This window comes from Trachypithecus francoisi, unplaced genomic scaffold, assembly GCF_009764315.1.
Source record: "Trachypithecus francoisi isolate TF-2019V2 unplaced genomic scaffold, Tfra_2.0 Lachesis_group14, whole genome shotgun sequence".
NCBI lineage: Eukaryota > Metazoa > Chordata > Mammalia > Primates > Cercopithecidae > Trachypithecus > Trachypithecus francoisi.
This window is the reverse complement of record NW_022681459.1, coordinates 37271623-37284371: the sequence shown is the minus strand read 5'-3', so window position 1 is coordinate 37284371 and position 12749 is coordinate 37271623. Positions and strand designations below refer to the sequence as shown.

General features: G+C 48.6%; 1 protein-coding gene across 8 annotated transcripts in view; it reads right to left on the bottom strand.

The window, feature by feature from the left end:
• Positions 1-5505, bottom strand: part of APOL6 (apolipoprotein L6) — a 34313-nt gene extending 28808 nt beyond the window's left edge. Inside the window, exon 1 of one of the 8 annotated variants that reach the window (XM_033232780.1) lies at positions 5157-5505. In XM_033232780.1, coding sequence (XP_033088671.1) covers positions 5157-5449 — 293 coding nt within the window. In that variant the 5' untranslated portion in view covers positions 5450-5505. The remainder of the gene's footprint in view (positions 1-5156) is intronic. The other 7 variants (XM_033232782.1, XM_033232773.1, XM_033232774.1 and 4 more) reach the window with 7 other exon arrangements.
• Positions 5506-12749: the final 7244 nt, after the last annotated feature.

Genomic DNA, 12749 nt, shown 5'->3' with positions numbered 1-12749 from the left:
CAAGGAAAGGACCCTCAGATTGGCTCAGAAAGCAAACCCCAACTACTTTGTATGTTTCTTACAGGAGATACAACTGAAACAGTGACTCGAAAAAAGTTGAAACTAAAAGGTTGGGCAAAATCACAAAGGCAAGTAAGAGGCTGTAAGAGGAATCCTTGGGATGGAGCTGTTCTGTGTCTTGATTAGTGGTAGTCACACACATCCACATGTGAGAAAATTGCAGTAAATTAAACTTGGGAAAACTCAGTAATGGGTCTATGGGATCTCTCTGTATTATTTATTATAACTGCATGTAAATCTATAATTATTTCAAAATAGAAATTTTTTTAAGTGGCAGGCAAATAAAAAAAGTATTGTAACATTATTAATAGTAAAAAACAAAAAAACAAAACAAAACAAAAAAACACCTAAATTTCCACTTAAAGTGGACTGATTAAAAAAACTATGGCCTATCAAACAATGATATCCTATGCAGACATTAAAGCAAAGGAGGCAAATTCATGTGAACAGATGTGGAAGGATCTCCTATATGCATTGGTAAATTAAAAGGCAGGGTCCATTTGTACACATAAAAGATAAATGTGACTGTATAGACAAGCATCTATGCCAGATGCAGTGGTTTATGCTTTTTTTTCTTTTTCTTTTTTTTTTTTTTCTTTTTGAGACAGAGTCTTGTGCTATCACCCAGGCTAGAGTGCAGTGGCACTATCTCAGCTCACTATAACCTCCACCTCCTGAGTTCAAGCGATTCTCCTGCCCTCAGCCTCCTGAGTAGCTAGGATTACAGGCATCTGCCACCACGCACGGCTATTTTTGTATTTTTAGTAGAGACAGGGTTTCACCATGTTGGCCAGGCTGGTTTCCAACTCCTGACCTCAGGTGATCTGCTCGCCTCGGCCTCCCAAAGTGCTAAGATTATAGGCATGAGCCACCAAGCCTGGCCAGTTTATGCCTTTAATCCCAGTACTTTGAGAGGCTGAAGTGGGAGGAAAGTAGCCAGGCATGGTGGTTGGCATCTGTAATCCCAGCTACTCAGAAGACTGAGGCAGGAGGATCACTTGAGCCCAGAAGTCGGAGACCAGCCGTTTTACCAGTTGGTAAAACAGTGAGACCTTGTCTCCGAAAAAAAAGAAAAAGAAAAAAAAAATTAATAGCAGTAATCAGTGATGAGATTAAGGGTCAGGAATCAGTGGAAGCTTTTCTCTAGGTCCCTTCATACTTTTTGTATCAATATTTTTTGCCACGTGGCTGTCTGTGATATGTTAAGCAATGAAAAAAAAAACAGTTTTCCCATGAGGCGGGTTGAATAGTGTGCCCCCTCCCCTGCCAAATTCATGTCTACTTGGAACCTTAGAATGTGACCTTATCTGGAAATAGGGTCTTTGTAGTTAAAATTAGTGAAGGATCTCCGGGTGAAATTATCCTGGATTTAGGGTGGCCCCGAAATCCACCACTGGTGTCATTATAAGAAAAGGAGGTGACAGAGAGAGACACAGAAAAGAAGGCCGCATGCAGACAGAGGCAGAGATTAGAGTCGTGCTGTCAGAAGCCACTGAGGCTGCAAAAGGCACAGAGGGTCTCCTGGGAGCCTGCAGCAGAAGTGTGCCCTACCGGCACTATGATTTTTTACTTCCAGCCTCCAGAACCGTGAGACACTAAATGTCTGTTGTGTGAGGCCACCCAGTTTGTGGTGCTTTCTGACAGCAGCCCTAGAGAAGCAAATATATTCCTTTGGATCTCTTCCCTACATTTGGTACTTGGTCCAGCGCTTACGGCAGAAATGCCATTTCCTAGATATGGCTTCTCGCTCAGCTCATCCTCCCTTCTCTCATCCTCTTCCCTTCCACTTGTAAAAAGTTAGAAAAAAAAATCCTCCCTCACATACTCTGAAGGGACACAAATTCTTTATTTTTTAAATTTTTGATTAATTAATTATTTTTTGAGACGGAATTTTGCTCTCGTTGCCCAGGCTGGCGTACAATGGCACGATCTTGGCTCATTGCAACTTCTACCTCCCAGATTCAAGCAATTCTCCTGCCTCAGCCTTCCGAGTAGCTGGGATTACAGGCACGTGGTAACACGCCTGGCTAATTTTTGTATTTTTAGTAGAGATGGGTTTCACCATGTTGGCCAGGCCGGTCTTGAACTCCTGACCTCAGGTGATGCACCTGCCTCAGCCTCCCAAAGTGCTGGGATTACAGGCGTGAACCAGTGAACCACCATGCCCAGCCTGGGACACAAATTCCTTTTTTTTTTTGAGACGGAGTCTCGCTGTGTTGCCCAGGCTGGAGTGCAGTGGCGTGATCTCGGCTCACTGCAAGCTCCACCTCCCGGGTTCACACCATTCTCCCGCCTCAGCCTCCGAGTAGTTGGGACTACAGGCGCCCGCCACCACGCCTGGCTAGTTTTTTGTATTTTTAGTAGAGACGGGGTTTCACCATGTTAGCCAGGATGGTCTCGATGTCCTGACCTCGTGATCCACCCGCCTCGGCCTCCCAAAGTGCTGGGATTACAGGCATGAGCCACCGTGCCCGGCCTCACAAATTCTTATAGCCATTCATTTTCTAATTGTTTAAATGAATACAAGTTTACAGTTGAAAATTTAGAAATAAATTATAAAATCTGCCTGTACACTCACCACATGGAAATAAAAACTAGTGATATTTTATTTTACAAACCAAAAATTTAAATGAATACTGTTCATGTAGTTTGTGTGAATTCTTGTCACTTAACATTGTATCGTTGGGGCCGGGTGCAGTGGCTCAAGCCTGTAATCCCAGCACTTTGGGAGGCCGAGACGGGTGGATCACGAGGTCAGGAGATCAAGATCATCCTGGCTAACATGGTGAAACCCTGTCTGTACTAAAAAATACAAAAAAGTAGCCGGGCGAGGTGGCAGGCGCCTGTAGTCCCAGCTACTCGGGAGGCTGAGGCAGGAGAATGGCGTGAACCCGGGAGGCGGAGCTTGCAGTGAGCTGAGATCAGGCCACTGCACTCCAGCCTGGGCCACACAGCAAGACTCCATCTCAAAAAAAACAAGAAACAAAAACATTGTATCGTAGTAGTTCCCCAGGTGATATATAGAAACCGTGTCGCATTTCATTATACGAATGTATGACTACACATTCAGTAACTTTCTCACTGTTGAAACTTTGGGTTGTTTTCAGTTATTTTAAAATTTTATATTTATAATTTTTGGTTAAAATCCTTATATAGATGTGTGTCTACGTGTTTGGTTATTTCTTTGGGGCAGTCTATGAAAAAGAATTAATGCGTCAAAGATAAAAACGTTCTCCCCTCTTTGGTATGTGAAGCTCGGTTTGGTTTGGGGGGCTTGGCACCTTTAAGGACTTACTTTCGCCAGACATACATCTACTTGTTTTACAGTGACCCTGTGAAATCGATGCTAAGATTATGCCCAGTTTACAGATGTGCAAATTGAGACAAAGGGAGGCCAGTGTTACACAGTAAGCAGGAGAGCCTGTACGATTCCAGCCACGCTGAGTCTGGAGTGTTTGGTCCCAATCAGAGCGCATTTGCTCCCCAGGGACGTTGCTAATATCTGGAGACATTTTTGATGGTCTCAGCTGGAGAGGGTATGTAGTAGGCAGACGCCAGGGATGCCGCCAAGCACCCTACAATGCACAGGACGGCCCCCACAACCAGGGATCACCTGGTTAAACATGACAAGGGTGCCGGGGGTGAGAGACCCTGGTCTGGAACCCCATTTTTCACCACAGTCCCCCAGTACCTCTCCCACTTTTTTTACATTAGTCCTATGGGATGCAGGAGAAAGGTAACAGCAGGAAACTCGTCTGAGCAGATCCCATTCCCTCCCCTCTGACCTGCTCTCGGTGGTTGTGAGATGAGAGTTTTATTGGGAGAGGATGTGGGACATTATTTTCATTTGAAAGCTTATAGGATATTTATGACAGTCTTCCCTTATCTGCCTTCCCCCACAAAACCAACTTCTTCAGATACACAGTCTAAGTAAGAAAAGTCTGCTTACTTTGAAAACACAGCTTCAAGATAATATCCCAATTTTTTTTTTTTTGAGACAGGTCTCACTCTGCTGCCCAGGCTGGAGTGCAGTGGTACGATTACTGCTCACTACATTCTTGACTTTCTGGGTTCAAGTGATCCTTCCACCTCAGCACCCCCCTACCCACCCAGTAGCTGGGACTACAGATGTGCACCATCACACCCAGCTAATTTTTGATTTTTTGTAGAGACAGGGTCTCACTATGTTGCCCATGCTGGTCTCAAACTCTTGGGCTCAAACAAGACACTTGCCTTAGCCTCCCAAAGTGCTGGGATTACAGGCATGAGCCATTGCGCCTGGCCTAGTCACCCTAATATTTATCACAAACTCCCTCACCCTCTTCCCAAACAACTTCACATAAACCTACAATCTAGAAAACTCTGTAGGTTGGCTTTGCAGTTTCTGGACAACTCACCCAGCACCCTTTTTCTTGTGAAATGACACCCCTAAACCACTCCTATACTGAATTTCTAGAGAAACCGCTGTGGCTGATGTAATCACCTGCTTTCTTTTTTTTTTTTTCTCTCTGTCGTCCGGGCTAGAGTGCAGTGGCGCGATCTCGGCTTACTGCAAGCTCCGCCGTTCTCCTGCCTCAGCCTCCCGAGTAGCTGGGACTACAGGCGCCCGCCACCACGCCTGGCTAATTTTTTGTATTTTTAGTAGAGACGGGATTTCACCGTGTTAGCCAGGATGGTCTCGATCTCCTGACCTCGTGATCCGCCGGCCTCGGCCTCCCAAAGTGCTGGGATTACAGGCGTGAGCCACTGCGCCTGGCCGAAATCACCTGATTTCTAAGTGCCAGATCACCTCTGCTTAAGCCCTCGGATCCCCAGCAGTGGAGGGGCACATGCAGCTTGGCTAGTCACATCACAAGCTTTATCACGTTTTGATTTAACCCTCAAATGGCTGTAAGGGACAGAAACCTACCGGGTTTAACACAGGAGAAATTGATCCTCAGACTCTCCCCAAGCTCTGGCTGGCATTTGAATCCCGCTGCTTTGACAGCAGCTCTTTTTCCTGAGTCAGGTGCCTAAAGCTAACCCCTTGGGGGCTTTGTCCTTCAGGGACTAGAGCAGCAGCCCCCTTCTCCCCCAACTTCTGCCTGCCATCTCACCTTCTCTCCACGGAGCTCTCCTTTGTGGCCTCGGGTCCCGAGGGAGAGGAAGATCCTGAACCTCTGTCCTTGACTCTCTGAGGCCCCCTGGTCCTGCAGGAGGCTGTGAGCGTCTGGGCTGGAGAAAGACAGATAGGAAGAGTAGGGTGGCTTTCTAACAGGAATTGATTGCGAAACTGGTTTCCGTTAAGTGCTGCAGGAGAAATGAAAGCAAAACTCTCGGGCTCTTCCAGGAAATCATGGGCTCCAGCTGTCACTTGCATTTTCCTTTTTGCCTGTTTCTCTAACTGCATGCACAACGAGATGAAAGAACAGAATCAAAGTCAGAAGGCCTGAGTCTCTCGTCTCTGTCCTGGCTGTGTTATAGGATGGACCTATATGGGGTATGAAAATAGCTCCTGTGGCTTAGAGCTATGGTGAGGAGCCCATGAGCAAGTGATGGGGCACCTGATGAATAGTGGATTCACAGTAGCGATCATCACTGATTGTTCTGAAACTGCTTTCCTCCACAGCATCTTCATGGGGATAACAGCCCTATGAGGTGCACGGCCGGCATGAAAAGGCTAATAACTCTGAAATGCAGAATCGTCTGAAAATGGAAACTTTTTTATTTTATTTTATTTTATTTTTGAGATGAAGTCTCGCTCTGTTGCCCAGGCTGGAGTGCAATGGCACGATCTCGGCTCACTGCAACCTCTGCCTCCTGGGTTCAAGCTATTCCCCTGTCTCAGCCTCCCCAGTAGCTGAGATTACCTGTGCCCGCCACCACGCCTGGCTAATTTTTGTATTTTTCGTAGAGATGGGGTTTTATGTTGGCCAGGCTGGTCTCAAACTCTTGACCTCAAGTGATCCACCCACCTCAGCCTCCCAAAGTGCTGGGATTATAGGCGTGAGCCACTGCACCCGGCCTGAAAATGAAAACTTAAAAAAAATAATAATAATTTATTCATTTAGTGGCAAAACCTGACCTGATCTGGCATGAATTCACTTATGGTTTTTATGTCTCTTGCTTAATTTGAATATTCACTGTCACTGCAAAAATATTAATATGTTTGACTGAGGAGGGCTGCTGGGGGTGGGTGGGTTACATAGTACGTGATACCTGCACCCCATTACCTTTCTAAAAATCAATTGGGAACTCTGACATGCATCTGGCCTCAAGGATTGGAGATACAGGATGTGATACTCTGTCTCCCACTTTAAGGAAGAGGAAACTCAGGCTTGTAGAAGTTGTGGGTTGTTAGTGATTACACAGCTAAGAACCAGTCAAGGCTCTGTGTCTGCAAGAATGAGCCCACAGTGTGGTTATGGGCTGAGATGTGTGTGTCTCTCTAGCATTTGTGTCAAGTTGTGATCAGAAGTCATGTGGTTTGCTATATTTGTATGTCCAGAAATAACCAGTCACCACCCCTAGCTGAGGCCACACTGGGGGCTACTGCTTTGCAGAAGGCGTGGCCTACCTAGCCAGTCCTGGCTTTGCGACGATGAAGGCCACCTCCTGTCCCTGGGCCCTACGAGCAGGAATGAGGGGTTAAGGGCTGCTGAGTTGGGTCCTGTAGGGGCCTTTCCAACCCTGGCACACCAGATTCCACAACCCACCCCTGCTGTGGCCTCCCACACTTGGAGAACACTCTAAACACAGCCTGACCTTGAAGAGGACTTGGCTGCCTGGCTGGGGTCGCTGAGCCATCCCAGGCCTCCCTGCTGTTTTCCCTGGCAACGAACCCAGATGTTGTGGTCACTGCTCGGTCCTGGGAGTCTCAGGGGCCAGACCGGCCATTGGATGAGGGGCAGTGTTTACCACCAGGGGTCTTGTGAAACGATCGCCCCAAGAGATGCTGTGTGAGAAAAATGTTCTGTAGCCAAATGCAGAAAGTGCTGCTTATGTAAGGGAACAGAAAACATCCACCCTGTAGGTCAGATGAACAAAAGTGGGGAGTTGCTTAATTTCCTAGAGTCCACTTCCCTTCCCTCAAGGCCCAAGACCTGCTGAAAAGAAACAAACTTGCCTGAAGGCCCCTCAGTCTCTTGTGGTTTAAAACACACTCACGGGCGGGCGGGGCACGGTGGCTCACGCCTGTAATCCCAGCACTTCAGAAGGCTGAGGCAGGCAGATCTCCTGAGGTCAGGAGTTCAAGGCCAGCCTGACCAACATGGTGAAACCCCATCTTTACTAAAAATACAAAAATTAGCTATGTGTCGTGGCGGGCACCTGTAATCCCAGCTACTCGGGGGGCTGAGGCAGGAGAATCACTTGAACCTGGGCGGCAGAGGTTGCAGTGAGCTGATATTATGCCATTGTACTCCAGCCTGGGCAACAGAGTGAGACTCTCTCAAAAAAAAAAAAAACACGCACGCACACACACACTCTTTTGGGTAAAGTCTGTCATTTGGGGGTGAATGTTCAGGCAATTTAAGTTCGAATTTTCTGTCAGGGCTTTTTATGTTTTCTTAAAAGTTTGCCTCCCATTGAGGCTGCAGTGAGCTGAGATCGCACCACTGTACTCCAGTCTGGGTGACAGAGAGAGACCCTGTCGGAAGGAAGGAAGGACGGAAGAAGGAAGGAAGGAAGAAGGAAGGAAGGAAGGAAGGAAGGAAGGAAGGAGGAAATTTGCCTGCCTCTGAGATGGCATCTGGGGGCAGGGGCTTGTACTGGCCCTCTGGGGTTCCACTGGCCCACAAAGAGGGTCCTTCGTGATCCTCCCACCAGGCGTCACTGGCTCCCGGACACCTGAGTTCTGGTTTGCCTTGCACCTCTCTCGAGGACCTGCAGGTTTTCTGTGTTGCAGCCACAACCAACCCACCCTGGGCTCAGGCTGTCTTCCTCCCAGAGAGCTCACCATGCCTCAGCCCAGTGGCCCCTGGCACAGACAGGGAGGAGAGAAAGGCCTTGAAGCACATTTTGACCCTGAGATTCTTGAATTCCAGAAATTTCTTCTCTTCTCTCTGGCTACAGCATGTAAGGAGAGTTTGAGCAAACGCTGCCCTGAGAGTGCAATTTGCCAAATGTAGCAAAAGTTCCATCGTCACCTGTGTTGCTTTGCCTGGAAGCAGTTTCAGGAAACTGGGAATCCAGGCCAGAGTGTAGCAGGGAAGTAGCCGTTACAAGGGGAGAGCGGAGCCCTGAACTTGAACCCAGGACCACCAAAAGGGCCAGGCCTGGCATGGCCACACCCTTGTTGCTTGGCCCACAGCAACGAACCCTCACCCACTTCCGTTCCGTCTCCTTCCTGGGATTCTTGTGAGGAAGTTTTTGTTTGTTTGCTTTTTGTTTTGTTTTGTTTTGTTTTGAGACAGTCTCGCTCTATCGCCCAGGCTGGAGTGCAGTGGTGCGAACTTGGCTCACTGCAACCTCCACCTCGTAGGTTCAAGCGATTCTCCTGCCTCAGTCTCCCAAGTAGCTGGGATTACAGGCACGTGCTAACATGCCTGGCTAATTTTTGTATTTTCAGTAGAGATGGAGTTTTGCCATGTTGGCCAGGCTGGTCTCGAACTCCTGACCTCAGGTGATCCACTTGCCTCGGCCTCCCAAAGTGCTGGGATTATAGGTGTGAGCCACCGTGCCCAGTGGAATGAGTTATCTTGACAATGGTAAAGGTTGATGCACATACCAGGTGCTCTGGCCGTCATGACTATTTTTGTATACACAGGACTCTTTTTTTTTTCTTTTTTTGAGACGAAGTTTCACTCCTGTTGCTCAGGTTGGAGCTCAATGGCAACCTCGGCTCACTGCAACCTCCACCTCCTGGGTTCAAGCAATTCTCCTGCCTCAGCCTCACGAGTTGCTGGGATTACAGGCGCCCACCACCACATCTGGCTATTTTCTTTTTTGGTATATTTAGTAGAGATGGGGTTTCACCATGTTGACCAGGCTGGTCTTGAACTTCTGACCTCAGATGATCCACCTGCCTCGGCCTCCCAAACTGTTGGGATTACAGGCGTGAGCCACCCCGCCCGGCCCCAAGGACTCATCTTTCATGGGAGATCTGAGAGACTCTTGAGGGGATGTCTCCTCCTTTCTACCCTGAATTAAAAATGAAGATGTCTGGTATCCTGGGTCGGGGGATGGGAACTTCCAAGTGCAGAATGTTACATGTGGAGCACGTGCTGGGAATATTTCACTCATGATCTCATTTCATCCATGTGCTCCTTCTATGAAGCAGGGGGCACAAGCCCAATTTATACCTGCCAAGGCTGATGCTCCTGGGCCCAAGGACTTCATCCAAGATCATAGTGTCTAACATGACTAGGGTTAGGCGTCGAACCCATATCTGTCTGCCTCCAGTTCTTTGCACTAAAGCACATCGCAGAAGCCCACATCTCTGTTCTGTGGCTGAATGATCAGTGAGTTTGCAAACGGCTCTCCTTGCGGTAGCCTGGCCAGGTGTGGGGTGGGGGTGGGCAGGGGCTGGAACAGGAGGTACAGGTTGTGCAAGAGGTGAGGTTGGTTGGCATTTTAGTTAGCAGGTTGCAAGTGACACATCATCTTGGAGCACTGGAAGCAAAAGCAAGCAAGCTTATTTTTTCAGCTTGGTGGTTCTCATACTGCAAGCCACAATTTACTGTGTCCTGAAATCAGCCTAGTGGGTCGCAAGAAATAATAAAGGGAAATGAGGTTGGACGTGGTGGCTCATGCCCGTAATCCCAGCATTTTGGGAGGCTGAGACTGGAGAATTGCCTGAGCCTAGGAGTCAGACCAGCTTGGGTAACATGGTGAAACCTCGTCTCCACAAAAAAATGCAAAAATTAGCTGGGTATGATGGTGCGCCTGTGGTCCTAGAGACTGGTGTGTGTGTTAGGGAGATGGGGGGTGGGAGGTGCTGAGGTGGGAGGATCACTTGAGCCCAGGAGGTTGAGCCTGCAGTGAGCCGTGATCGAGATTGTGCCACTGCACTCCAGCCTGGGAGACAGACCATCTTAAAAAAAAAAAAAAAAAAAAAAAAAAAGGCCGGGCGCGGTGGCTCAAGCCTGTAATCCCAGCATTTTGGGAGGCCAAGACGGGCAGATCACGAGGTCAGGAGATCGAGACCATCCTGGCTAACATGGTGAAACCCCGTCTCTACTAAAAAAATACAAAAAACTAGCCGGGGGTGGTGGTGGGCACCTGTAGTCCCAGCTACTTGGGAGGCTGAGGCAGGAGAATGGTGCAAACCCGGGAGGCACAGCTTGCAGTGAGCTGAGATCCGGCCACTGCACTCCAGCCTGGGTGACAGAGAGAGACTCCTTCCCAAAAAAAAAAGGAAAGAAAGAAAATGAAATGAGATAGAGTAAAGAAAAAATCAGAGTATATCATACATAATATAATAAGGGTGTAAGTATTGGTTCATGGAAATTATGTCCATATAATGATGACGCACACACATGTGTGTGTTATGGATTGCACCGTGAAATGGGTCACAGATAGGATGCTTGAGAGCTACTGACTTGCTCACACAATCAAAGGAAAATCTAGAAGGTTTCAGGCAGCTCCAGGTTCAGGGACCAGGAGCCCCACTGTAGCTCTCTCTCTCTCTCTCTCTCCCTTTCTTTCTCTCTCTTCCAGCCTCATTCTGTCCCACTACAGGTGGGCTTTTTCCATAACAGAAAGAAGAGAATGTCAAGTCTATTCCAATTCATGTCCTTGTAGTTCCTGGGTTGGAGATTCAAGAGCATTTTCCCCACCAGATCCAGTAAGAAAATTCTTTGGAAAGATCTCTCTAGGTTAACCTGTGTTCCAAGTCCCACTGGTCTCTGTGGCTGGGGTTATTTGGTTCTCCAGTTCCTCAGTCCAGGTTACATTCCTTCTCCGATGGAATGTAAAAGCAGTATTCTAGTATCCAGAAAGTCCTCATTGAGCCATGAGGTTGGAGGGGGGTAAAAAGGGCACCCAATAAATGAGGTGCTCTTCCGTATGAGTCGGCTGGCGAATGCCCTCTCTGGGGGAAGGGGTGTCAGGTATTAAAGGGCTGGCTACCTCTGATGTGGCCCAGAGACCCCTGACAGTGTTTTGTGAAGTGGCATGTTCCCGGCAGCTGGTCCTCCAAGGTGGGAGCCTCTGGGTGCCCTGAGTACCATGGCTTAGCAGCCACTCTGCTCCAGCTAGAAGAATCCATGTTGGGATGTCCCATAACCTCTCTAGGCTTGGGCTTCCCTGGGCATCACCCCACATGCATCACAGAGAATGGGCCCCTCTGGCAATTGCCCTCCATAGCCATCGAGATTCCCTGTCTGCTGGACTGAAGATGGTGCTCTCTCCCCCAGAGACTTTGTGTCTGTACATAAGGAACTGCTGGACATACTCCAGGAAGCCTCGCTGTGGCCAAGAATGAAAATCCACCAGGTCACTGAGGAGCAGCAGACCTAGTTCTGCACCCACTGTGGCTATGGACATGCGGTTTCCCCTGCAAGGGTGGGCAGTTGGGCTCTGGCTGGCCAGGGATCCCCTGTGAACTCATGATGCTCCAGAAGGGAGCATCTTCCAGCAGGAGAAGCCTCAGCCTTCAGGAATGAGTGTGGGACAGGGCAGGTTCCCCTTGAAACACCAGGACCCTGCTCTCTCCCAGTCTCCATTTTCACATCTGCAAAACAAGAGGATCTCCTTGGATAAGTCAAGGTCCTTTTCTTGGCTGTGATCCTGTGACCCTTAGAATCTACCATTCCATGATTCTTGCTGCAATGCTACGATTCAGAGTATTTTGCGTCTCTGTTGCTTTGTATCCAAGCCTTATTCACTCCCCAGCCCTGTGGATATGTGTTTTCAGACTGCCTCTTGCACCCCAAGAAGGCCAATCACAAAAATTATACCTTGGTTTTGACACAGGATTTTTTCTTGGTCACTTTGCAAGCCAGGGACCTCTGGCCAGCAATCCCCACTGGGACCTCTCTCGGCCGTGCTACTTGCTGCATGAGACGGCCTGCTCACTCGGCCTACCCTGGCTGAGTCTGGCTTGTGCACCAGTTCCCAAGTTCTCATCCCGCACCCAAGAAGAGTGAGGATACACTGACAATTGAAGAGTGAGCAAGCTGGAGAGTTTTATTGAGTGATGGAACAGCTTTCGGTGGAGAGGCGACGCGTGGGTGGCTCCCCCATCCAAAGGTGGGAAAGTTTCTCCACTGTGGCTGAGTCTGGGCTTTTAAGGGCTTAGAATGAGGGAGGGGAAGGCAGTAGGTAGTGGTGGAAAAGGCAACATTCGACTGGTTAAAAAGCATTATTCAGAATCTGTCAGGAAAGGGTGGGCAAACAGGAACGGATGTTCTCACCCTGGGTCAGGGGTTTCATCCAGGACCAGCAGTCTGGTCTTTCAGCCTTCAGGCTGTGTTTTGGCTTGAAGGTGGAGTTTCACTGGGGACCTGCCCCTGTCTGCCTGGGCATTTGGCTGCCTCCTGTCGCTCTTAGTGTCTTCCTTCGCTCTCATTCCGGCCGCCTGCCTTATCTAAGGGACTTAGCTTCAGTGGTGATGAGCTTAAGCTCTCCCAGCTCTCTACCCCTTGCTAGGTGACATCAGAGCAGGACCCACATCTTTTCTCCTTGGCAATTAGCACCTAGCACAGTGAACCTTTGTTGAGTCCAAGGGACCTAAATTTCACAGCTCGTAATAGGCCTGGTTCAAATAC